The sequence below is a fragment of the Lithobates pipiens genome, unplaced genomic scaffold (genome assembly GCF_037356315.1).
Source record: "Lithobates pipiens isolate NorthernLeopardFrog02 unplaced genomic scaffold, aLitPip1_a1.2 Scaffold_22, whole genome shotgun sequence".
Classification (NCBI taxonomy): Eukaryota; Metazoa; Chordata; class Amphibia; order Anura; family Ranidae; genus Lithobates; species Lithobates pipiens.
The window spans coordinates 166,070,716-166,097,372 of NW_027507784.1; the positions used below are offsets into that span (position 1 = coordinate 166,070,716).

General features: G+C 47.3%; 2 protein-coding genes across 3 annotated transcripts in view; one reads left to right on the plus strand and one right to left on the minus strand.

The window, feature by feature from the left end:
• CYP20A1 (cytochrome P450 family 20 subfamily A member 1) overlaps window positions 1-14,255 on the minus strand; it is a 120,432-nt gene extending 106,177 nt beyond the window's left edge. The window contains exons 1-2 of the mRNA XM_077448571.1: window positions 14,051-14,255; window positions 2,108-2,157 (exon numbers count right to left, since the gene is read on the minus strand). Coding sequence (XP_077304697.1) covers window positions 2,108-2,157; window positions 14,051-14,122 — 122 coding nt within the window. The 5' untranslated portion in view covers window positions 14,123-14,255. The remainder of the gene's footprint in view (window positions 1-2,107; window positions 2,158-14,050) is intronic.
• Window positions 14,256-14,833: 578 nt separating this feature from the next.
• LOC143924323 (alpha-aspartyl dipeptidase) overlaps window positions 14,834-26,657 on the plus strand; it is a 76,931-nt gene continuing 65,107 nt past the window's right edge. Inside the window, exon 1 of one of the 2 annotated variants that reach the window (XM_077448573.1) lies at window positions 14,834-14,962. The gene's annotated coding sequence lies outside the window, so the exon portion shown is untranslated. The remainder of the gene's footprint in view (window positions 14,963-26,657) is intronic. The other variant, XM_077448574.1, reaches the window with a different exon arrangement.

Genomic DNA, 26,657 nt, shown 5'->3' on the forward strand with positions numbered 1-26,657 from the left:
AGTGAGAGTAGGATAGAAGAGGGTGATCATAGTAGTTGTGATATCTAGTAAATGAATAGTGTTGCGCTCCACAAGAAAAATCAGAATAAATGAATAAAATCTAATGAATAAAGAAAAGATAGTAGCTAAATATGGCTATTCAAAACGTATTGCTTTAAATCTGCTAAAGTGCATTAGTGCCAATTTAAACAAAATTTAATCGAATATAGATTACTCCAGATAAAGTGCATGCAGTGACAATCCTACTGAAAATTATAAATATATTCGGACGATAAATAGATAATTCCAGATTGAAACTCAATCTATAAAGTGCATAAAGTGAATGTGATTGCAGCAAATTGTGTCTCAATCCATACAGTGCATCAAGTGACAAAAAATCTAAAAAAGCACAGTTGAAAAAAAGTCCAATAAAAGGTAAAGATATCTTTTATCTATAACATCAAAGTAAACACATGCAGTATGTGAGTCCACACTGTGTCATGAGATAGACTGGCTCCGTGAAAAAAATAAAAAAAAATAGTGGCTCCACCAGTGATCTTGTGAATCCTCAGAGTCGGGTGTTTACACACTGAGTGCAATGGCTACCTTACCTCCCTGCTGTAAGGTAAACAGCAAACAATTCCCAATTCCAGCAATAACAATGGTGCTATCAGTTGGTATAGGTACTGCAGGTAATCCTTATTCATTAGATTTTATTCATTTATTCTGATTTTTCTTGTGGAGCGCAACACTATTCATTTACTAGATATCACAATCTTAGGGGAGGGTTTTACACCCCTGTCTGTGTTTTTGCTGCAACCATAATTTCATAATTTCTTTTGTGCTGTTTGAACCATTGTGGCGCGAGGATAACTATTAATCGTTACATCATAGTAGTTGTGGTAAGGTGGGCTTTTGAGAAAAGTTTGGTGACCTCTTCTGTAGCAAGTTCACAAAAGGAAAGCATTAAATGTGGTCTTGGACAGGGTATGTCAAGTAGGATAGCTATATGTACGGTGGAGATGTTCCCATGAATTGCATCAATTTTGTTTTGAAGTGATTGGCAATCTCCTGAGCAGTGAGTGAGTTACTGGGTTGAGGAGGTGGTGGTGGACAATGTAGAAAATTAAAAGTGTATGTGATGTAGAGAGTTAAAGTAAACCCCGTACAACCACTTTCACCTACAGGTAAACCTAGATTACAGCTTACCTGTAGGTGCTAGAAATATCTTCTAACCTACACGGTTTAGGAGATATTTACAATTCCCCAAACAATGATTTCTTCGGTGCATGCGCACTTCAGAAAGGACACGCTGTGACGTTTCTAGCTGGGGTCATGCCATGTCACAGAGCTAGAGCCCGCGGCCCCGGAAGGAATAGAACTGAAGATGGACGCTTTCAGCCAGCAGGGACATCACAGGTTTCAGTTTCCGGCGACACATAATGGGCTACTCTGCGATGCAGAGTAGCCCATTATGCTTTACCTTTGCAGGGAAACAAAGTAAAACCCTTCAAAATTTACTTCCTCTTTAAAAAAGGTATAAAAAGAGATGACAAGGACTGGATGACAGAGTAATGAGAGTGACAAAGTAGGCTTGAATTGAATTTTGGGAATGCAGATTTATTTAAGGAGAAGGCTTGCAGGGTTTTGGTTTTACACCACAGTAGCACCAATGCAAAGGTATGTCTCTTGAGATTTCTGATGTCATCAGCTTGCCAAGGTTGTAAGTCAGGGCTGATTCTGTGTGTGGTGAGCAGAGCAAGTACATCCAGTGAGGATGACAGTGAATTGTAGACAGAAGTGGCCAGGTCAGGGCAGGACAGGGGTGACATTTGCTATAAAGGTGGTCAGTAGCAGAATAGATAAGCAAAGGGCTAAGATGGCAAAGGTTTTTTACGGGTAATCCTTTGCAGTTTGGAAGGATAGTTGGTTAAAGACAGGGACACTGATAATGATGAGGGTGTGACCAAAGAAAGGAAAGGGCATCATGAAAATTAGGAATAAGACCCCCCCCCGCTTTACTGTGGGTTAAGCAGGGACACAAATTCTGTCAGTGAGGAAACTGAAGAGATACAGTATATGGAGAACACCATGAATGTTAAATTATTACTGCCACTGGATAACTCACTTCTCTTCTGTAGGAGCAAGGCCAGGTATACCACATGCTTGTCTGGAAGACTGAAAAAGAAAAATATATATATATATTTTTTTAAAACAAATAGTTTTCCATTTTGATGAAGATGTTGATAAACATATACTATACATCAAGCAAAATCAGTGATGTCCTGCTGTAATCCAACACTAGGTACCATGCTGCCATCTTCTTTGCTTACATCATTGGGAGCTGGCAGAGGGGACAGCATGTGATGGAGGAACGCACTTAGACCACGGTGGTCAGGGTGGGGCTTCCCTGGTTATCGTGGTCTATTTAGAGAGGGCATACAGGAAGTGCAATGTTCAGGGTTTTTGTTTTTTTTTTTGTTTACAGGGGGGCAGATTACACAGCACAAACGCTCTGTACGTGTTTTTATGCAGATAAATACAGTAATGCTTATTGCGATTTTTTTTTACCAAAAATATGTAGAAAAATATATATTGGCCTAAACTGATGAAGAATTATTATTTATTTATTTTTTAAACATTTTTTGGGGATATTATAGCAGAATTGTCTTTTTTTGTGTGACGCGCAAAACATAAAAACCGCAGAGGTGATCAAATAGGACCAAAAGAAAGCTCTATTGGTGGGAAAAAAAAAAAGGACGCAAATTTCGTTTGGATACAGCATTGCATGACCGTGCAATTACCAGTTAAAAAGACAGTGCCAAATTGTAAAAAGTGCTCTGATCAGGAAGGGGGTAAAATCTTCCGGGGCTGAAGTGGTTAACATAAACTTCTACTTCTGTCATCATGAGAATGGTACGTATAATTAATGTGGTCATGCCCCCTTGTTCAAGGATTCTGGAGGGAAACAGTAACTGAGATAAATTCAGTGGAAGGTCTGTCTGTGGAAATGGATCCTAGGTTACTCGTTTTGAGAAATCGTACTCAATTGCTCCCAACACTCACAGCTATTTGTTGTTTTACGGAAGAAAAGCAATTCTATCCAATTAAAAAACAGGCTGACCCTACCATGGTCTCGCAGTGGAGATCTGCGATTGATTCCACCCTACCCCTATATAAAAACATACCTATATGAGCAGAAATGGCCCCAAAAAAATAAAAATAAAAAATCCATAAAATCTGGGCTGTTTGGGTCGAGGCCAGATCCTTAGAAATGTGGCCTGGGTTCATACATATGCGATGCGGGAACCAGAGAGATTCCAGTGCCAGTTTCTTCATTGCATCTCCCTCACACTGCCATCTACGAACCGCTGCGGGTGTCAATATAAAGTTAATGACAACCCCAGATCAGTTCACAGATCGCAGTGCGAACTGTGGATTTTGGACAGGAATTGGATGAACACCCATACGACCAGATTATAGTGCGGGGGAAAAAAAAAGGTTCAGCCATACAATTGGACTAAGTGGTGAGTTAAAAACCAGAGTTGAAAACCGGAGGTTATAACAGGTACTCACACTACACAGGTACTATGACGTCTGAGTGTTGTCCGGGTAGTACGTGGATTGTTAGTTCTTGTAACAGGGTTTTTTGGACAGGGTGTAATCCACAATCCTCATTAAATTTAATAGGTACGATGCCCGACGGGTGTGGAGAGGAGACTCGTCGTACATCTTGCAGCATGTATGCATTCCTTGATCATCCGATCGAGGGTGAATACTGCTGTGTAAAATGTAAGCACATTGTTTCTCTGGAAGCCCAGGTTCTGAATCTGGGGAAGCAACTGTCAGCACTTAGAAGTCCCTCCATACTAAAAGGAGAGCCATGAACGTACACGGCAGGGGCCAGCACAGAGGCAGGTGGAGACAAAGAGGTGCAGGCACTAGGAATGAGTAGATGGGTGACAGTCAGGAAGGGTAGAGGGGGAAGTGCCAGGGAGGCCAATCCAGGGCTGAAGCATCCCAATAAGTACGCTCCATTGAGTGACATTGGTGAAACCAGTCAGGGATCAGCACTACTGGAGCTGAGGCACTCTCCTAGCTGTCAGGGGAAGAACTCCTCCAGTTCCCCTCCAGGGGGGGGAAGGGAAAGATTCTGATGGTAAAAGGACAGAGAGGCCAATCTGTAATGCCCTGTACACACGAGAGGGATTAAGTCTGACAGACTTCCGACAGAGTTCTAGCGGAGTTCCGCCGGAGTTCTGGCGGACTTTTCGACCGAACGGACTTGACCACACACCATCACACCAAACTCCGACGGAGTCGAACGTGATGACGTACGACTGGATTCGACGTAGGAAGTTCATAGACAGTAGCCAATAGCTGCCCTAGCGTCGCTTTTAGTCCGTCGGAGTAGCACACACACGAGCGAATTTTTCGAAGGGGACCGGGTCCGGCGGAGTTCCGTCGGGAAAATTTGAAGCATGCTTCATTTCTAAAGTCCGTCAGACTTTTGCGAAGCTAAAGTCCGTTGCAGCCCACACACGAGCGGATAGTCCGCCGGACTCAGTCCGTCGGAGTTTGGATGTCGAAAAGTCCGCTCGTGTGTACGGGGCATAACAAAGACCTGAATCGGCAAACTGTATGTTGTCTACTGAGCGATCGGGTTCGGCACATCATGGATCTGGTGGACAGATTGCTGGGAAGGGCTGAGGAAGGCCAGCTGGGAATGAAGATGGCGAGAAAGTTAGAGGGGTTTTAAACTAGGCGATGGGGGGCCCAGAGGTAGAGTTAGTCAGTGCAGAACATATTCCAGAGGGTAGTATTGGGGGCATTAGTGGTAGGTTGACAAAAGCTCATAAACCCAAGGTAAGCAGTTCTGCCCTGCTGCAGTTGCCTACCCCCCATAGTGCACGCCTATGTGATGTTGGTGGGTGTGGCAGACCAGCCCTTATAATCAATCCGGGGGGGGGGGTTTGACTCACATGGTGGTTCCAGCTTTTTACCTGCACACCTTGTGGATCACTCAGAATTGAAGTGTTTATTAGGTAAATTTGACCTCATTTTTTCACCAATTTATGCTGCACTTTCATTCTATTTTACCTAATCTCTTTGGTTAATATGGTTTCTTAATATTCTTAAAATTTCTATGTACTTCATCATCTTTACCTTCTACTTTCATTAACCTAACCTATACACTCATTAGCATCTCATTACCCTATCCTTTACCTAGTTTAGGACATATGAACCATTGTACCACATACTATGAGTTTCCAATCCATTTTATAATCTCACTTTTGTTCCCAGCACTCATGGTCATTTTTGACCATTATGCTTTGGAATTTCCTTCCTTGGAAACCATCTTTGGCCCCTTTCACACGTGGGGACAGTATGTCCATATTTCATCCATCCGTTTGCGGATGAAATACAGACATACATGCATTTCTATGGGATAGCGGGTGGCTGCAGATAAACAACCGCAGACACCCGCTATCGTCTGCCTCCACTATTGTCCGATTCTGCAGACGGAGGAAAATCCTATTTTTCTATCCGTCTGCAGAGCGGATCGGATAAACACAGACAGAGTGTCCGCGTACATCCAATCCCCCATAGAGGAGAGCTGACAGGGCGGTCCCTGCACAGTGTGCAGAGACCGCCCTGTCCGCTGCTGGCTCAGCGGGGACAACGGAGCGATCCCTGCTGAGCAAGCGGATCATTACTGATCCGTCCCGTGTGAAAGGGGCCTTTGAGTCCTGGTCTGTCATTACCACCTCAGCTCCCACCAGTGATACCCCTAGGGGGTTTTCTGATTCATGTTGGCACATTGGTACTGCATAGACACAGACAATGTAAGTACTTTTGAGAGTGGTTTGGGGGGGGGGTTTAGCCTAGGCAAGATGACCTTTTAATTGCTTTATTTTAATCTCTTTCCATGACCGGGTCAGACCTTACAGATATTCTTGCTACCATTATACTACAGCATTCAGTTTTCCACGTGCATGCTCCTGAAGAGTGGATGAATCCACAAAATGCATAGAGCTATTGTATGCCATGTTTTTATGCCAACTATGTGTTTTCTCTACTTAATGATCACTTTTAATATGTGATTTGTATTATTAGTGGTTAATTGTCATCGCTGTATGTTTATCCACTGAACAAAATATATTGGTTTTCTTGGTGTATTCACGATTACCCTCATGTAACTTATCACCGATTTCTAATAAACATAAACGTTTTACATCTGCCTGCTTCGTTTAAAGTCCCAAACCCCAGTCCTCCTGTTTGTTTTAATTAGATAGGGATGGAGGCAATTGACCTTACCCGGTCACCGCCTCGTTTAAAGTCGTAGCGTTTTATTTTTTCTCCCATTGGGTAATAAATTTAAAAGAGCGAACAAAAGTCCTGAATGGCTTAACGCCAATGTAAAAATGCATATAAAAACAAAGTAGAAGGCCTTAAAATAAATACAAGGTTGAGAGATCATCATCAACATTCAGACCTTATAAAAAATGCAACAGGGTGCAATAAAAGCAGCCAAGATAGAACATGAAAGACACATAGTGGAGGAGCGCATAAGAAATTCTTTAAGAATGTAAACAGTAAAAAAGGCGGGACATAAAAAATGAGGATGGACATCTGGTTACAAAGGATGACGAGATGGCGAAGGTATTGAATTTATTCTTCTCCCGAGTCTTCACGAGGGAATCGAGGGGCTTCAGTAACCAAAACTGCAGTGTTTCTCCTCATGACACATCACAGGAAGCACCTCCATGGTTAACAGAGGACAAAATTTAAATTAGACTTGGAAAACTGAACATTAATAAATCACCAGGACCAGATGGCTTGTACTGGAAGGTACATAGGGAACTCAGTCAGGTAATTGCCAGACCATCGTTTCTAATTTTTACTGACAGTCTACTGACTGGAATGGTACCAGCTGATTGGAGAAAAGCCAATGTAGCACCAATATTTTAAAAAGGGCCCAAAATACATCTCTGGGAATTACAGACCAGTTAGCCTAACATCAATAGTATGCAAACTCTTGGAAGGACTATATACAAGATTGTAGTAATAAGAACGATATCATTAGCAGTAATCAGCATGGATTCATGAAGAATCGTTCTTGCCAAACCAATTAACCTATGTTTTCTTCCATCTAGATAAAGGAAGGCCTGTAGAAGCGGTGTATCTGGATTTTGCAAAAGCATTTGACACAGTTCCCCATTAATGATTACTGTACAAAATAAGGTCCGTTGCCATGGACCATAGGGTGAGTACATTGATTGAAAACTGGCTATTAGAGTTCAGAGGGTGATGATAAATGGGGAGCACTCAGAATGGTTGGGGGGGTAGTGAGGTCCCCCAGGGTTCTGTTGTGCTAGGACCAATCCTATTTAATTTGTTCATAAATGACCTGGAGGATGGGGTAAACTGTTCAATCTCTGTATTTGCGTACGATACTAAGCTAAGCAGGGCAATAACTTCTCCGCAGGATGTGGAAACCTTGCAAACGGATCTGAACAAATTAATGAGGTGGGTAACTACGTGGCAAATGAGGTTCAATGTAGTAAAATTTTAAAATAATGCATTTTAGGTGGCAAAAATATGAATGCCATCTATACACTGGGGGAGGTACCTCTGGGGGAATCTAGGATGGAAAAGGACCTGGGGGTTGTAGTAGATGATAGGCTCAGCAAGTTGCTGCTAACAAAGCAAACAGAATATTGGCATGCATTAAAAAGGGGATTCCAGAGATAAAATTATAATTCTCCTGCTCTACAAGGCTCTGGTCTGGCCGCACGTAGAGTATGCTGTCCAGTTCTTGGCACCAGTCCTCATGAAGGATGTACTAGAAATGGAATGAGTACAAAGAAGGGCAACAAAAGCTAATAAATGGCCTGGAGGATATTGGTTATGAGGAAAGGTTGTGAGCACTGAACTTATTCTCTCTGGAGAAGAGATGCTTGAGAGGGGATATGATTTCAATATACAAATACCATACTGGTGACGCCACAATAGGGATAAAACTTTTTTGTGGAAGGCAGTTTAACAAGACTCATGGCCACTCATTAAAATAAAAAAAAAAACAGGTTTAACCTTAAACTACATAGAGGATTCTTTACTGTAAGAGCGGCAAGGATGTGGAATTCCCTTTCACAGGCGGTGGTCTCAGTGGGGACCATCAATAGTTTCCCAAAACTATTGGATAAGCACCTGAACGACGGCAACATACAGGGGTATACAATGCAATACTGACATATAATCACACACATAGGCTTGACTTGATGGACCTACTATGTAACGGCATGGCTGAATTTGCACTGCACATCATGCATGCGATCGTGCAGCAATGTGGGTGCAGATTCCAGGCTTAGGATTCACCTCATTTGGTAGTAGACAATGAGATAGGATGGGTTTTCTGCCCACCCACCCCACACTTTTTTTTTCCAGACCTGGTTCTTTAGCAGCCCTCCCCCTTCCCCCTCCTGCTATGCGTATGCTATTTTAGATGTAATCCTTGGGTCTAAAAGATATTAATGCCTATGGTTTTACTTTGGGTTTATTTGTTTCTCTGGACAATGTATAATGTGTACTGCAAGGTTGATGCTCTTTACTATGATTATTGTAACATCTCGGAGCAAACTGTGCCCTATGGTTCTCTGTATATGCGTTAGCTCTTTATTTTTGAGATAAAAAACAAAAAAAACACAAGTTTCTACTTCTCTTTAACATCTAAAATGCATATTCTAGTAACCTCACAAACTGAAAAAAAAAAAAAAAAAAACTTATTAAATTTCTCTTTGTATGTTTACACAGCTGAGTAATTGTGAAGCAATGTTATACACACACCTTAAATAAACTTTGCATTCCGTGACACTTACACTTATCTCCAGTATAAAGTGTAAAAGGATATTTTTCATTCAAATATGAATTTGCATTATTTTCCTACCTACTCCAGCTACAACAAAAAATATATATTTTTAGTTTGCGATAATGTGTTGATTAAAAAAAAAAAAAAAGTCAGATTTTTCCTTCTGTATGTTACCTCACTGGGGAGATTTTCCCTTACTTCCTGCCCTGTGATAACTGTATAAGAAGGGGTGGGGGGTGGTGGTTGTGGGTAGGACCAGGTATAGTTTAAGGTTGCATGGACACATTCATTTTTTTATGGGCTCAAATTGCACCGCAAAGGTATTGGTTTTGGATATTGCACCATTTTCAGGAGTACTAGTACTTGTAAAAATACTCGCCATTGGTGCAACCCTAGTATAGATACAATGACAAAATTATCAGAAGTTCTAATCTTTCCACACTCTGCTAAAATCGGTTATTGTCTGTGCCCCTGTTGGAGAAAATGTTCACTCCATTCCTGTCCTGAGAGAACATGAAGAGAAATCCCTCCAATGAGGCAGAGATGACCGTTAAAAACCTAATAGTCTCCAACCCTTCCCTGCAAGTACTGGGCCAGACCAGCGGGGGGGGGGCTCACAGTGCTTGGCCAGACCAGCGAGGGGGGGGGGGGTACAGTGCTGGGCCAGACCAGCGGAGGGGGGGGGGGGTTTACAGTGCTGGGCCAGACCAGCCGGGGGGGGGGGGGGGGTTCGGTGATGGGCCAGACCGGCGGGGGGGGGGGGGGTCGGTGATTGGCCAGACTGGCGGGGGGGTTCGGTGATGGGCCAGACCGGCGGGGGGGGGGGGTGGTGTTCGGTGATGGGCCAGACGGCGGGGGGGGGGTTCGGTGATGGGCTAGACCGGCGGGGGGTTGGGTTGGGTTCGGTGATGGGCCAGACCGGCCGGGGGGGGGGGGGGTGTTCGGTGATGGGCCAGACCGGCGGGGGGGGGGGGGGGGGGGGTGTTCGGTGATGGGCCAGACCGCGGGGGGGGGGGGGGGGGTGTTCGGTGATGGGCCAGACCGGCGGGGGGGGGGGGGGGGGGGTGTTCGGTGATGGGCCAGACCGGCGGGGGGGGGGGGGTTCGGTGATGGGCCAGACCGGCGGGTGGGGGGGGGGGGTTCGGTGATGGGCCAGACCGGCGGGGGGGGGGATGGGGGGGGTTCGGTGATGGGCCAGACCGGCGGGGGGGGGTTCGGCGATGGGCCAGACCGGCGGAGGGGGGGTTCGGTGATGGGCCAGACCGGGCGGGGGGGGGGGGGGGGATTCGGTGATGGGCCAGACCGGGCGGGGGGGGATTCGGTGATGGGCCAGACCGGCGGGGGGGGTTTCGGTGAGGGGCCAGACCGGCGGGGGGGGGTTTCGGTGATGGGCCAGACCGGCGGGGGGGGGGTTTCGGTGATGGGCCAGACCGGCGGGGGGGGTTTCGGTGATGGGCCAGACCGGCGGGGGGGTGTACAGTGATGGGCCAGACAAGAAGGGGGGGGGGGTGTACAGTGATGGGCCAGACGAGAAGAGGGGGGGTGTACAGTGATGGGCCAGACGAGAAGAGGGGGGGTGTACAGTGATGGGCCAGACGAGAAGGGGGGGGGGGTGTACAGTGATGGGCCAGATGAGAAGGGGGGGGGGGGTGTACAGTGATGGGCCAGATGAGAAGGGGGGGTGTACAGTGATGGGCCAGACGAGAAGGGGGGGGTGTACAGTGATGGGCCAGACGAGAAGGGGGGGGTGTACAGTGATGGGCCAGACGAGAAGGGGGGGGTTGTACAGTGATGGGCCAGACGAGAAGGGGGGGGTGTACAGTGATGGGCCAGACGAGAAGGGGGGGGTGTACAGTGATGGGCCAGACGAGAAGGGGGGGGTGTACAGTGATGGGCCAGACGAGAAGGGGGGGGGGTGTACAGTGATGGGCCAGACGAGAAGGGGGGGGGGTGTACAGTGATGGGCCAGACGAGAAGGGGGGGGGTGTACAGTGATGGGCCAGACGAGAAGGGGGGGGGGGGGGTGTACAGTGATGGGCCAGACGAGAAGGGGGGGGGGGTGTACAGTGATGGGCCAGACGAGAAGGGGGGGGGGGTGTACAGTGATGGGCCAGACGAGAAGGGGGGGGGTGTACAGTGATGGGCCAGGCGAGAAGGGGGGGGTGTACAGTGATGGGCCAGACGAGAGGGGGGGGGTGTACAGTGATGGGCCAGACGAGAGGGGGGGGGGGTGTACAGTGATGGGCCAGACGAGAAGGGGGGGGGGGTGTACGGTGATGGGCCAGACGAGAAGGGGGGGGGTGTACGGTGATGGGCCAGACGAGAAGGGGGGGGGTGTACGGTGATGGGCCAGACGAGAAGGGGGGGTGTACGGTGATGGGCCAGACGAGAAGGGGGGGGTGTACGGTGATGGGCCAGACGAGAAGGGGGGGTGTACGGTGATGAGCCAGACGAGAAGGGGGGGTGTACGGTGATGAGCCAGACGAGAAGGGGGGGTGTACAGTGATGAGCCAGACGAGAAGGGGGGGTGTACAGTGATGAGCCAGACGAGAAGGGGGGGTGTACAGTGATGGGCCAGACGAGAAGGGAGGGGGGGTGTACAGTGATGGGCCAGACGAGAAGGGGGGGGGGTGTACAGTGATGGGCCAGACGAGAAGGGGGGGTGTACAGTGATGGGCCAGACGAGAAGGGGGGGTGTACAGTGATGGGCCAGACGAGAAGGGGGGGTGTACAGTGATGGGCCAGACGAGAAGGGGGGGTGTACAGTGATGGGCCAGACGAGAAGGGGGGGTGTACAGTGATGGGCCAGACGAGAAGGGGGGGTGTACAGTGATGGGCCAGACGAGAAGGGGGGGTGTACAGTGATGGGCCAGACGAGAAGGGGGGGTGTACAGTGATGGGCCAGACGAGAAGGGGGGGTGTACAGTGATGGGCCAGACGAGAAGGGGGGGTGTACAGTGATGGGCCAGACGAGAAGGGGGGGTGTACAGTGATGGGCCAGACGAGAAGGGGGGGTGTACAGTGATGGGCCAGACGAGAAGGGGGGGGTGTACAGTGATGGGCCAGACGAGAAGGGGGGGTGTACAGTGATGGGCCAGACGAGAAGGGGGGGTGTACAGTAATGGGCCAGACGAGAAGGGGGGGTGTACAGTGATGGGCCAGACGAGAAGGGGGGGTGTACAGTGATGGGCCAGACGAGAAGGGGGGGTGTACAGTGATGGGCCAGACGAGAAGGGGGGGTGTACAGTGATGGGCCAGACGAGAAGGGGGGGTGTACAGTGATGGGCCAGACGAGAAGGGGGGGGTGTACAGTGATGGGCCAGACGAGAAGGGGGGGTGTACAGTGATGGGCCAGACGAGAAGGGTGGGTGTACGGTGATGGGCCAGACGAGAAGGGGGGGTGTACGGTGATGGGCCAGACGAGAAGGGGGGGGTGTACGGTGATGGGCCAGACGAGAAGGGGGGGTGTACGGTGATGGGCCAGACGAGAAGGGGGGGTTTACGGTGATGGGCCAAACGAGAAGGGGGGGTGTACGGTGATGGGCCAGACGAGAAGGGGGGGTGTACGGTGATGGGCCACACGAGAAGGGGGGGGGTGTACAGTGATGGGCCAGACAAGAAGGGGGGGGGTGTACAGTGATGGGCCAGACGAGAAGGGGGGAAGAATGTGTCAGTAGCCCCCCATGGTATTCTATTGGCGGAAGCGCGTGTCAGTAGCCCCCCATAGTATTCTATTGGCGGAAGCACGTGTCAGTAGCCCCCCATAGTATTCTATTGGCGGAAGCGCGTGTCAGTAGCCCCCCATAGTATTCTATTGGCGGAAGCGCGTGTCAGTAGCCCCCCCATAGTATTCTATTGGCTGAAGCGCGTGTCAGTAGCACCCCATAGTATTCTATTGGCGGAAGCGCGTGTCAGTAGCACCCCATAGTATTCTATTGGCGGAAGCGCGTGTCAGTAGCCCCCCATAGTATTCTATTGGCGGAAGCGTGTGTCAGTAGCCCCCCATAGTATTCTATTGGCGGAAGCGCGTGTCAGTAGCCCCCCATAGTATTCTATTGGCGGAAGCGCGTGTCAGTAGCCCCCCATAGTATTCTATTGGCGGAAGCGCGTGTCAGTAGCCCCCCATAGTATTCTATTGGCGGAAGCGCGTGTCAGTAGCCCCCCATAGTATTCTATTGGCGGAAGCGCGTGTCAGTAGCCCCCCATAGTATTCTATTGGCGGAAGCGCGTGTCAGTAGCCCCCCATAGTATTCTATTGGCGGAAGCGCGTGTCAGTAGCCCCCCATAGTATTCTATTGGCGGAAGCGCGTGTCAGTAGCCCCCCATAGTATTCTATTGGCGGAAGCGCGTGTCAGTAGCCCCCCATAGTATTCTATTGGCGGAAGCGCGTGTCAGTAGCCCCCCATAGTATTCTATTGGCGGAAGCGCGTGTCAGTAGCCCCCCATAGTATTCTATTGGTGGAAGCATGTGTCAGTAGCCCCCCATAGTATTCTATTGGTGGAAGCATGTGTCAGTAGCCCCCCATAGTATTCTATTGGCGGAAGCGCGTGTCAGTAGCCCCCCATAGTATTCTATTGGCGGAAGCGCGTGTCAGTAGCCCCCCATAGTATTCTATTGGTGGAAGCATGTGTCAGTAGCCCCCCATAGTATTCTATTGGTGGAAGCATGTGTCAGTAGCCCCCCATAGTATTCTATTGGCGGAAGCGCGTGTCAGTAGCCCCCCATAGTATTCTATTGGCGGAAGCGCGTGTCAGTAGCACCCCATAGTATTCTATTGGCGGAAGCGCGTGTCAGTAGCCCCCCATAGTATTCTATTGGCGGAAGCGCGTGTCAGTAGCCCCCCATAGTATTCTATTGGTGGAAGCATGTGTCAGTAGCCCCCCATAGTATTCTATTGGTGGAAGCATGTGTCAGTAGCCCCCCATAGTATTCTATTGGCGGAAGCGCGTGTCAGTAGCCCCCCATAGTATTCTATTGGTGGAAGCATGTGTCAGTAGCCCCCCATAGTATTCTATTGGCGGAAGCGCGTGTCAGTAGCCCCCCATAGTATTCTATTGGTGGAAGCATGTGTCAGTTGCCCCCATAGTATAGTTGTACAGGCCTGTGGCAGACATGGTAGTGTGACTAGATGAGCAGGCTCACTCTTCTGCACTAACAGATGCCACATCAGCAGCCACTGTCATCATCTCGCCAACTCTTACCGGGTACAGGTACAGGACCGCTCCCACCAGGATCAGGAGGAAGGTGATGGCGAATATAGCGAAGTCCAACATCCTCCAGTCCTGTACACCTGGCTCAGTAACAACAAACCCCCCTACACTAAGACAGGCAGTTCTGCTCGTTCTGCTCAGTCTACTCGACCATCAACTCCACCTCCTGCCAGCCAAGAGCAATCGACTACAGTGCACAGTGGTGTTCAGTAGCAGAGGCGTGACACGTGGGTTGTGGGACTGAAGCTGATCAGCTGAGCGGGTGGCGATTAGTCATTCGTGCATTCATTGTGACAGTTGGAGGGCGTGGCTGAGCTCACGTTTGGAGCATGCGTGCTCCTTTCTCAGGCTTGGGGAGCGGCCATCTTTGGTGAGGTCTATATAGGAAGAGGAATAACAAGGCTCAGCGGTCATACGCAAGAAACACACCAATTTTGACCACAATGAAAATAGATAGTAGGAGAACCACTATATGCACTTATTATAAGATTATTATTTTTTTTACCACTGCCTGTTTTTGATCTTATAATATGTGCAGGTCTGTGGGCCGAGCTGTCTATAGATTTTATCTATAGCTAGGAAAGATTATTATTAATATCTAACATTATTGTCACTAATAATACACTGTACATCCGTGGCCAAATATCACTGAGTCCTCGTAGAGGAACGCCCCTCTAGGTTTTGTCATGGTTGCAGACTCCGCCCCTCCGCACAGACGTCACCATCAGTGAGAAGTGTCAGCGAGCATGGACAGCAGTTGTGTGTGGGCGGAGCTCCGTGGAGGAAGTGTGAGAGAGAGCGGCTTAAAAAGTACAGCTACACATTATTATCTGATTTCTTCATTATCATCATTCTATTATTACATCTCTTAGCATTTACAAACTATTGGATGATAATAATCAGGTATTATTTTATCATGTATTATTAGCTTCTTTCCAGCCCCCCTTAAATAAGTTGACCCCATCCAGTGCTGACTGTCTATGTTCCCTCTTACCCCCTGCAGCCAGCAATACCCAAGTCCCCCACCCAGGTCTCTTATTACCACGAGTTGTGGTACAGGGGGTTGCTAATCCAGCTTTGCCATGGCATCCCAAGACCTCCGGTCCTCTGGGGCCCCACTGGGATCATGTCAGTCCTTTCTCAGTCCTGAGAGGACCCCACTGGTGGATCTACCATAGGGATTGCCCATACATTTTGATGTTTTTTTTTTTTTTTTATAATCTTGGATGCTGCTTGCTTGCAGGACTTTTCAACATCAAAGGTCCGACGGAACGATTCCGGCGGACCATTCGATCGTGTGTGGGCTGCTGCGGACTTTTGATTTGCAAAAATCCAACAGACTTTAGAAATGGAATATGTTTCAAATTTTTCTGCCGGGACTCCGCCGGACCCAGTTCCTACCTAGAAATCCGCTCGTGTGTATGCTAGTCCGACGGACAAAAACCAACGCGAGGGCAGCTATTGGCTACTGGCTATGAACTTCCTTATTCGAGTCCAGTCGTACGTCATCACGTTCAAATCCGTCGGACTTTGGTGTGATTGTGTGTGGCCAAGTCCGTTCATTCTGAAAGTCCATCAGAACTCCGCCGAAAGTCCGTCGGACCTAGTCCCTCAAAGTCCGGTCGTGTGTACGCGGCATAAGTGTGAAAGTAACCTTAGTCCTTGCAGGTTCATAAAGTCCCTGTTCCCTGTGCTTATTAGCCCCTTAACACAGTCCCCAATCGCCTGTGATGGTCAGTCCCTATACACACACTCCATTATATGTCAGCCCATATTCAAGCAGTCCCCCATCTTCCCCTTTAGTTCATATAGATTAGGATAGTCCCTGTCTCCTTGTGCTATCAGTTCCCCATGCACATGGTACTCATCTCCTCCAGTCCCTATCCACACGTAGTGCTGTCTTTTGTAGGAGTCCTGTACACACATGCTCCTCTGCCTTCTCTGAATAACTGTACACACAGTCCTTGTACCCTCTATCAGTCCCTGTACACAATGTGCCCGCCCCCCTCTCTCTGGGTCCCCAGTATCCGCTACTGGTCCCAGTCCCTGTTGCCTCTCTCAGTTCCCTCTGTCAGTCCCTGGTTCCCTCTCTTGGTCTGTAAGCTCCTTTCTCTCTGTCCCCAGTCTCCCCGTCCTTGTGTCTTCTTTCTTGGTCCTCTCTGGTCCTTAGTCTCTATCCCTCTCTCTCAGGCCTTGTCTCCTCTTTTTCGGTCCCTGCTTTTTTGTTTCCCAGTCCCCCCTCTAAGTCCCTATCTCCTCTTTCTTGGTCCACTCTGTGGATTCTCGATCTCCACTCTCTCTTGGTCACCAGTCTCACCCGTGGCTGGCCTGGAGAGGTGGCGGTGGGGGGAATCATGATTGGCGCAGTGCCCACACTGACAATGCTTCAGATTGGCTCAAGGTGACCAACGCTGGGCTGACACTCCTCTGCCCCCCCCCCCATACCTGACACTGCATTGTCCCTGGACCAACCAGCAGCAGCAAGCAACTACCCCAGTTGGCACCTCACAGTGTGTGCACCCTCCTGGGTGGGAGGTGAACTTCTGGTGCAGGGGAATGTTGTCTGCTGTATGTAAATAAGAAGGGGGTAGTCTTTGGCAAAGGGGGGGTAACACAAGTAGTTGCAGGGGTTCTGAAGTTGGGGAGTAGGGAAGGGAGCACGTGAGCGAGCTGAGGTACCATATTCTCCAATTTGAGCCCTCCCTGTGTATTCAAGACCCAACTTCTTCTGTTACATGTCCTCTGCCCCCTCCCACTTGCTCCATGTCAGACATTTTACAACCCTCTATGCCGGCTGTACCCCACCCCCAGTTCTTTGGTAGTAGGGCTAGTCTGGCATGGCAGGGAATGGGGCTGGAGGTGCAAGCATGGTCATAATGTGCCATCTGCTTAGATAAAGCCATGTAGTCCATGTACATGAATCTGCTTGCCACCTCCAAAGGATTTTTTTGCTGCCATGTTTCCCATTCAGTGACAAAGCAACTCACATGTTAAAAGTACATATAAAATCCAAATCTGCATGGTCATAGTGTCCCGTCCCACCAATCATGGAAAGCCTTGTTTGCTCTGCTCACAGGTCTGGAGAAGATCTACATCTTCTCCAGACCTGTGAGCAGAGCAAACAAGGCTTTCCATGATTGGTAGGAAGCATTGCTGCACTTAAATGGTGATTCCCTGTCTTTCTTTCAGCTTTGCTGTTGCACTTTGACAATTTCACGGTCATGCAACACTGTACTCGTATGAATTTTTTATCATTTTTTTCTGCATGCATTGAGCTTTATATATTCTTTACATAAATAGCTCTTTAGGGCAGGAACTGATGTCAATTATTGGTGGACTGCAATTCATGGACATTGGCACTTTATTTGATTATGTGGTAATTGATTTTGCACAAGACTATTATATATTTGGCTTTTATCTTAAAAGAGACGTATAGGGCTTTTTTTTTTTTTTAGATTCATACTTACCTAGGTGGCTGCAGTATCGGATCAATGCTGCATCTTTCCCCCAGCACCTCTAACATTGAGAGCCGAGTGATTGGTGGTGTTCTCATAGCTACATAAGCAGAGAACTGTCAGTCACCAGCGCTCTGCTCTGCCCCCTCCTCACTCATATGAGCGCTGGACTGTGGAGGGGCAGGAGTGGCCGGCTCAGGCTCTCAGCAGCTCGCTGAGAGGCTGAGCCAGGTGTCGACCCAGGCATGTCGGTGGATCCCGACTCTATGGTTCCGATGATACCCGAGCCTGGACTGACTGTGACATTAGCAGACACAGCAGAGTTCAGCCCGCTCTTTGCTGAAAACTTACCAATGTCTTTTGTCAGCTCCATAGTATTGCTTTTCCCCTAAACACCCCCTAAAATGTCTACAAATGTTATGTGTGTGCTTCAATTCATGCAGAGTAACTTTTTTTTTTGGTTATGCCAAACTCATTAGGAACCCCCCCCCCAACTGCTAGGTCAGCTGATAGCAATCCTCTATCTGCTGACTTTACCAAACTCAATTTTTTTCCCCTTATTATTATCTTGATATGTAATAGCAGAATGTCAAAATGTGCTTTTATTTTTTAAAATTTTTGGTATTATGACACTTCTTACCTGTCCCGCGGGCTGCCAATAGTGTAAGTAAGGAGGGGCTTCCCAAAGTATCACACATTATTTAGGCATTCAGCTCTCAATCAAGTGGAGAGGGTTACCTGTCCAAAACATCCCCTCCCCTTCATTTTTAGCAAGGGCCCATCAGATGGGGGGTGATGACTCTGATAAGGGGACCTTATACTTTAGGCTTTAAATACTAATTTCTCAAAATGTTATACTGATCTTGGCCAAAAATGTTGGTGTCTAATCTGCTTGCAATGTTGATTTGCAAAATTACAAATTGTTTGTCTTGTTTCACTCCACAGTTTTCTTCAACGCCACAGGAATGACAGACTGTGGCCTCCCACTTTGCCAGTCGTTGGGACTTTCCCAATTGTGGAGGTGCAAATGATTGGGAAACATGTCCGCATCGTCCCACCCCCCAACTCGGGGTCCTACTATTTTAACTACAAGGGGTTTAATAGTATCATGATGTTGGCGGTGGTGTCGTGGGGCAAAATGGCCGGATGGTGGAGTGTTCGCACGGACGGAATTCTACTGGCATCTCCAGAGTGGCAGTCTGGGCTTGCCACCCCCAGAGGAGAATCAGGAAGCACTCCCGTTTGTCTTCGTCGCGGATGAGGCATTTGCCCTGGCAAACCATCTGATGCGGCCTTTCCAGATGAGGACCCTCACCCCGGACCAGAGGATTTTTAATTTCCGGCTGGCCAGAGCCAGAAGAGTCATGGAGAACACTTTTGGAATACTGGCCAGCCGGTTCCGCCTTTTTTAATGCCTATCCACATGGCGGAATATAAAATAAATCACATAGTGCTTGCCTGCTTTGTTCTGCACAATTTCTTAAAAAGACATTCAGTAAACTATGCGGTCTCAGTTGGCCAAGATGCAGACTTGCTTGAAAATGAGAACTTCACGGGCCTTGAAGCTGCTCGTCCTGGCTTGCCCCCCCAAAGCGCCCGTGAGGTCCGAACCCAATACTTGGAGTACTTTGTGGGTAGGGGGGCCATTGATATGCCAGACAATGTCTGAGCGGCATTTCTTTGAAACTCCAATAATCTTTGTTTTCATTTACTGCTTGGCTTGGTTTTAGGTGTCTCCTAGGTAAATTTTAGATTTTTGTTGTTGTGCATTTTTCTACAACAGTGCAAACCCAAGTTTTGAGCGAGATGAGGGGACAGTCTCTTCTTCAGATAATGTTATTATGTTGTGGGTCTGCTACACACACACACATCTTGTTTTTGTTAACTAATGTATGTAGTGCATTACTGACCAAAATCTTGCTCATTTTCAGCACCATGGCAGAAGTATATGGGGTCAGGAAAATGGCATGATTCTGAAAATTAACACATCACTGTGGGTGTTATTTACTAAAGGCACATCCACTATGCACTACAAGTGCACTGCAAAAGTGCACCTCAAACTGCACTTGGAGTACAAAGTGGAGTTGCCTTTAGTAAATAACACCCATTGTCACCGAAAACAACAATTTTACTCCAAATACTGCTTTTGCGCATTGAAAAAGGAAGCCACACATTGTTGATAATTTCACTTTTTAATCGAAGCACATTCACATGTGCGTTTAGAAAAGGGTTTTACAACAAACCAACATATTGGTTGTATCAAAAACATTATTTAAGGTCATTTTTGGGTAACTTGGTGTTTTTGTGTAAACAGGCATGTATCAAAGCGTAACATACAGAACACAGGAACTTACAAAGTTCAACTTTGAAAAGTGAAGACAATATCAGACATGAGTATGTACAAACTGGGCTGATATTGCCTTCATCACATGGGGTGTCACCCCTGGAAAAGCCAAAATTGGAAGATGCACACAGTGTGTCAACATGTGCTATCTCCCATCATGGGGGATCAATGTACATGTTTTGGGGCAACTCAGCCACTTTCCACAAAACACGTACATTAATCCCCTATGATGGGAGATAGCGCATGTTGACACACTCTGTGCATCTTCCAAATTTGGCTTTTTGTAAAAGACAAAAGTTGTTGTTTAAAAACACAAAAATAAAACCCTAGCTAGTTTGGGGTGTTTCACACTCTCCCCAAAACATCAATGTTGTTCTTCATTTTATTTTGAACATCATTGATGTTTTGCTGTATATTTTATAAATCCCGATTGCACCCCATTATCTCCACAATCAGGATCTGGGCACTTTCACTGGTAAAATGTGATTCTTCTTCCACATCACCTGCAAAAAAATATACCATGTATTATAAATATGCAGACATACATTAATGAGCTTACCGGAAGCTGTGGTCTCCGACACTCACCTGTTGTGGTGACAATTTGTCCAACTTCAACGATCTCTCCTTCCTCCTCCTTCTCCTGCTCCTCTGCTTCTGGTGTTGGAATTTCACCTTCTTTGGGAGGGGTGGGGTCCCTGGTGTCCTCAGACTTCCAGAGTCTTCTCTCCCCTATGAGAATGTAAAAAAGGAATACATAGCACACAGAAGGCAGAAATAGGAATATGAAACATTGCTTGGAAGTGTGGTACGATTGTGTTTTTTGGCCGAGTTCAAAGGTGAGAACATTATTGTGGACACTTTCTAAAGCTGGAATACTTACCTGCAGAACGATGTTTCTTACGAACGAATGAAACCATGAACTTGAAAGTGGCCATTTTAAACTGCACAACATGAAATCAAAACACATGGAGCATGTATGCAAGCAAGAATAATCATATGAACACACAACAACTTCTTACTTTTTTGAAGAACACGCTTGATCCTTCTGTTCTGATCGTGCTCCCTCAGTTTCAGGTCTGACCAGCGTTTTCTCAGTTGATCCTTGGATCGGCGTACCCCAAAATTCTTCAGAAGACTCTTCACAACTTTAGTCATGATCTTGGCCTTTCTGATATTTGGGTTTGGGTAAGGTCCATACTTCCCATCATAGTCGGTCCTCTTCAATATGTCGACCATCTCCAACATCTCTACAAAAGACATATTTGAGGCCTTAAATCTTCTCTTCCTGGATCGGAACGTTTCAGGCTCCGGGCTTTCCTCACCCTCCTCCTCGTTAGTGGAACTCTGATTGCGCACCTGCGTTCTCTCCGCCATGTGCTCTCCCCACTGCGCCGAAAGCGAAGGGGCGGGAATAGCCTAGAAAGAACGTCGCAAGCGGAGTTTCACGCATGCGTACTGTATATAAAACGCAATATGCGTGTGTCGTACGTACGATCTGTGAACAGAGGGAGAAGCTGATGCGACAATCATGCAAACGAAGGTAAAATTTTGAACTTGGTACATCACTAGCCTATAATGCTTCTAGATTGAGGCCTGCATTAGTGGAGTTTAGCCTGACAATAGGGTTTGTCTTGTGTTGTGTCTTGCAGAGATTATGGACGGTTTCAATGATCAGTTTCCTCCCTCTGATCATCGATAAATACAGGGAGCTGCCCTGCCTGTGGCAATCGACGCACCCTCATTACAGTAACAGACTAAAGAGGCAGGCAGCGATGGAGAAACTGGTTGAGTTTGTGAATCCGGTGGTCCCCAGGGCAGACAACCACTATTTAAAAGTGAAAATCGGTGGCCTGAGGAGTACATATCTGAAGGAGAGGAAGAAGGTGCTGAAGTCCATGCCATCTGGAGCTGCAGCAGATGAGGTTTATGTCCCCAGGCTGTGGTAATATAACAGGATGCATTTTCTGTCAGACCAGGCTTAGGTCAGAGAATCACTCTCTACCCTTCCTTCCACGCGTCCTATGCTACATTCCACACCCGCTGAGTCTTCTGATGCCCAACCTGGGCCTTCCACTCAGGAAGAACTGGGGGAGCCCAGCTTGAGCCAGGTATAGTATTGTTGTACACATTTTGGGAGTAAAAATTAATGATGTTAACTTGATTTGTGCTCACTAATTGCTGATTTTAGAAAGTGTTTCACATATCAATAGACAGTAGTGGCCAAAACCTTTGGGACAAGAAAGAAAAATGCTGGGCTCAGAATGATAGTCTTTTCTATTGGTTAACAGTTTGCAACAGTCTTGATGTGAAAATTGTGTGTGTGTTTGATGAACCAAAAACTAAAACTATGTCCCTTTTTCATACACAGGAAGACATCAGCCAGGAGGAGGGTGTGGAATGCAGCAGCCAGGAGGTGGTTGTGGAAAGTGGCAGCCAGGAGGAGGCAGGGGTAAGTGGCAGCCAGGCGGTGGGCGGGCGGAGGAGCCTGACAGAATGCCAGGTCCCTCCCCTCTGCCTTCCACACAAAAGGGCGAGAAAGGGGGGAATGTGGAGGAGTCAGCTCTGAGGCTGATCGGGGAGGCTTCAGCGGCCCTCCAAGCCACCCCCTCCTATCAAGAGGCCTTTGCCGCCTTGGCTGCGTGCTAACTGGAGAAAATGGAGGAGGGGCAAAAGCTCTTGTGTGAGGAGATAATTATACACACCCTCAACAAGGGTCTGTTGGGCCAAATCACACAAGCAACACACGTGTGATTTGGCCCATGCCCCTCCTCCTCCTGCCACACCTCCAGCACCACAGCCACAGCCTGGAAGGAAACGTGGAAGGAAGACCAGAGTGTGAGAACCTGGGTTCAGTCTGGTCTGACAGAAGATGCAGCCTCTTGTAGTACCACAGCCTGGGAACATAGATGTCATCTGCTGCTGTTCCGGGTTTCTTGGAATTCAGGACCAGACTTCTCTCCCTCAGACATGTACTCCTCAGGCCACCAATTTTTGCGTTTAAATAGTTGATGTGTGCCCTGGGGGCCAATGGCTTCGCTAATCTCCCCAGTTTCTCCATCGCTGCCTCCCTCTTTATTTGTTAATGACACCTAAATAAAGTTTTTTTTTTTGTTTGAAGAAATACTTGCGTATGTGTTTTACTTCCAAAAGGACAGTTTATTTGTGAGCAGGCAGGTACATTTCAAAAATACAAAGCGACATGAATAACAAGGGGCACCAACACTAAACAACCTCCTGTAGATTAAAAAAGAAAATACAAAAAAGATAATGTTGTTGTGGTAAGTTGACACACACAACACACCCCAAAAAATGCAAAGATGAGCAAACTGTCAAAAAAGGAGATGTTGATGAAAAAAACCAACAACAAAATTCCCCCAAAAAACAAAAAAAATGTGTAGATGTGACGATTTAAAATATTGTATTGCTGAAATGAGTAAAAAACACTGAAGAAATACGTTCGGGAGAAGTGTGTGTGACTATGAGCATCAAATAAAGTTCATTCTTGCAGCATTGTAAAGAACAAGAGAATGCGCTTCATGAAAGAATTTTTAACATTGCAGCGTGACGAATGTGCTATATCGATTACGAGCAGTAGTTTTACCTGAGCGAGCGCTTCCGTGTCCGAATTGGATTGTGAGCATGCGTGGCACCTTGTCCGTCGGAATAGGCTACACATGATCGGAGTATGTCCGATCGGAGCATTTTGTCGGAAAATTTTACCGGCAAGTTGGAAAAGTTGGTCCGTCGGATACTCAGACGGAAACAGTCCGATGGAGACCACACACAGTCGGAATATCCGACAAAACGGTCCGATCGGAAACATTCCGTCTGAATCTCCGACCGTGTGTACAAGGGCTGAGAGGAACACCTCCTTAGCTGTTGTCATGGTTGCAGACTCCGCCCCCTCCCACATGACATCACGATCAGTGATAAGAGTAGACAAAAAGTGGCGGTAGGGTCCGTTTTGAATAAGGCACCTCATCCCAAAGTGTCAAGTCAAAGCGTGGGAATGGAGGAGAGGATTATTACAGTGCCAAAAAGATTGCATATACAACAATTGGAAAAGATTAATTTTTTATCATTTTCTAATTGTATATGCAATCTTTTTGGCACCGTAATAATCCCTTCCTCCATTCCCACGCTTTGCTCAGTGATAAAAAGTGTCAGCGCGCAGAGCAGAGACAGCAGTTGTGTGTGGGAGGAGCTCCGGAGAGGATGTGTGAGAGAGAGCTCCGAACACAGGAGAGGAAGCGGCTTAGATATCAAAGCTACACATTATTATCTGATTTCTTCATTATCATCAATCTATTATTACATCTCTTATCATTTAAAAAATATTAGATGATAATAATTAGGTATTTTTATAATGTATTATTAGCTTCTTTCCAGCCCCCCTATAATAAGATGACCCCATCCAGTGCTGACTGTCTATGTTCCCTCTTACCCCCTGCAGCCAGCAATACACGAGTCCCCCATCCAGGTCTCTTATTACCACGAGTTGTGGTACAGGGGGTTGCTAATCCAGCTTTGCCATGGCATCCCAAGACCTCCGGTCCTCTGGGGCCCCACTGTGATCATGTCAGTCCTTTCTCAGTCCTGAGAGGACCCCACTGGTGGATCTACCATAGGGATTGTCCATATCACTGCCCAACCAAGGATCCTCAAACAGCACAAATAGGAGAAGATTCCAGACTGTGACCGTGATATATATAAAAAGGAACACATTTCGATTTTTTTTTCATAATCTTTTTATCAGAAAAGTTTGCCACAATATCACAGAAAAGAATTGCAAAGGCAATAGTTGTACATGAGGATTGTAGGTGACCGATCCATCTTAATTCAGACAAGTTCTGTCTCCACTAGGGCTGTTCCCAAAGCAACCAATCACATTCCCGACCTCTTCCTAATAGCAGTCCCTACAGACACACAGTCCCAGATCTCAGTCCCAGTCCGTCATCAATTCTTGTTATAAGGCTGCTTTCACACTGCACCAGTGGCCGCGTTGGCGGTAAAGCACCACTAGCTTTTTAGCCACTAGCTGGGCGATTTTAACCCCCACTAGCTACCGAAGAAAGGGTTAAAAGCACCCACTTTGCAAACGCTTTGGCAGCGCTGCTAATTCATTTCAATGGGCAGGGCATTTTGGGAGCGGTGTACACCACTCTCAAATTGCCCCAAAGATGCTTGCAGGACTTCTTCTAACGTCCTGAAAGAGCACCGCCCCAGTGGGAAAGCTCTCGGGTTTTCACAAAAGGGAGGCTTTTTTAGGAGCTTTACAGGTGCTATTTTTATAGCTAAAACGTGTAAAAGTGACCTTAGTCCTTGCAGCAGTGGTGGCTGGTGCTCCATTAGTAGTGGGGTGGCAGATGGACTTGACCACATACCCCACCCCCTCAGTCCCTCATCTCCTTCCTCTTGGCCCCTGTTCTTCACCCTCCCCTCTCTTGGTCCCCTCTTTCCCAGCCTATATCCCCCTCTTTCAGTCCTTGTCTCCTTTTTCTTGGTCCCTGGTCTTTGCCACTTATCTCAGCCCCTGATCTTCTCTTTCTTGGTCCCCAGTCTCCTTTACTGGTCCCAGTCCCTGTTCCCTCTGTTAGTCCACATCACTGTTGGTCTCTAAGCTCATTTCTCTCTTTACCTATTCTCCCCTCTCTCTCCTTGTTTCCTCTTTCTTTGTCTTCCCTCTCAGTCCTTTGTCTTCTCCCTCTCTTTTTTTTTTTTTCCAAATATGATCTTTATTAAGTTTTCAAATTTGGGGTAGAGCCCCAAGAAATACAGTAATAGCTTAAACAGTGAAGGTCGCAGCCTTCCAAACTTGCATTACAATCAGAAGTGTTGTACAACATAACCGTTCAGAGGGTCAATAAGAGTCGTCTAGTTTGTGTAGATCCCACATTGCTGTAAGCACCTATTAGGGTAACTTGTTAACATTGGTGGATATCGTATATCCTGAAACCCTAAGCAAACATCTTGCAAGAAGAGTGAGATAGGCATGTTAGGGGCCACGGCCGAAATTAAGAAATAGAAAATAGATAAAGTGAGAGTGGAATATGGGGAGAGGGAAGCGTAGAGGGGGAGGAGAATTGGGGACGGGGGAATGGCATTGCGGGTGAAGTAATCTGTGTGCTGTTTCAATAGTAACTCAGGTTCCGAAGAGGGCTTTACCTTCTTCTGAATATATGAACATGTTCCAGATAGTCCAAGTCTTTTTATAGGCTTCTTGCCTGTCTTGGGCTGTCAGTATCAAGTCTTCCATTTTATTAATATCCTCCACCCGTCGTAGCCACATTGCTGTGGTCGGTGGGTTGTGTTGTTTCCAAAGCAGAGGAATACAGGACTTGGCTACATTGGTCAGGTGGCATAGTAGGGATTTTTTATATTTCCTGGGGGACAAAGTCGCTACATGCAGCAGGAAGAATGCTGGGTCATTCGGCATCTGATATTCTGTAAATTTTTGTGATATGGTACAGACCGCTATCCAGAATGCTGTCAGCCTGGGGCAGGACCAGAATATGTGCAGCATTGTTCCTTTATCTTCTCTACAGCGCCAACAGTGTTCTGGTGCATCAGGGAAGATAATGTGTAGGCGACTAGGTGTGAGGTACCACCTCGTGAGGATATAATTTGTCTCCTGTATTTTTGTGCATAGAGATGACGTGAGGGAGAATTCTATTATGTTTTGAATTTGGGGTGCCATGAAAGTACGATCTAAGTCCACTTCCCATTTTGTAATACCTGCAAGTTGTGGTTGTTGGGTCGGTGTATTTAATAGTGAATACATTTTGGAGAGGACCCGTGG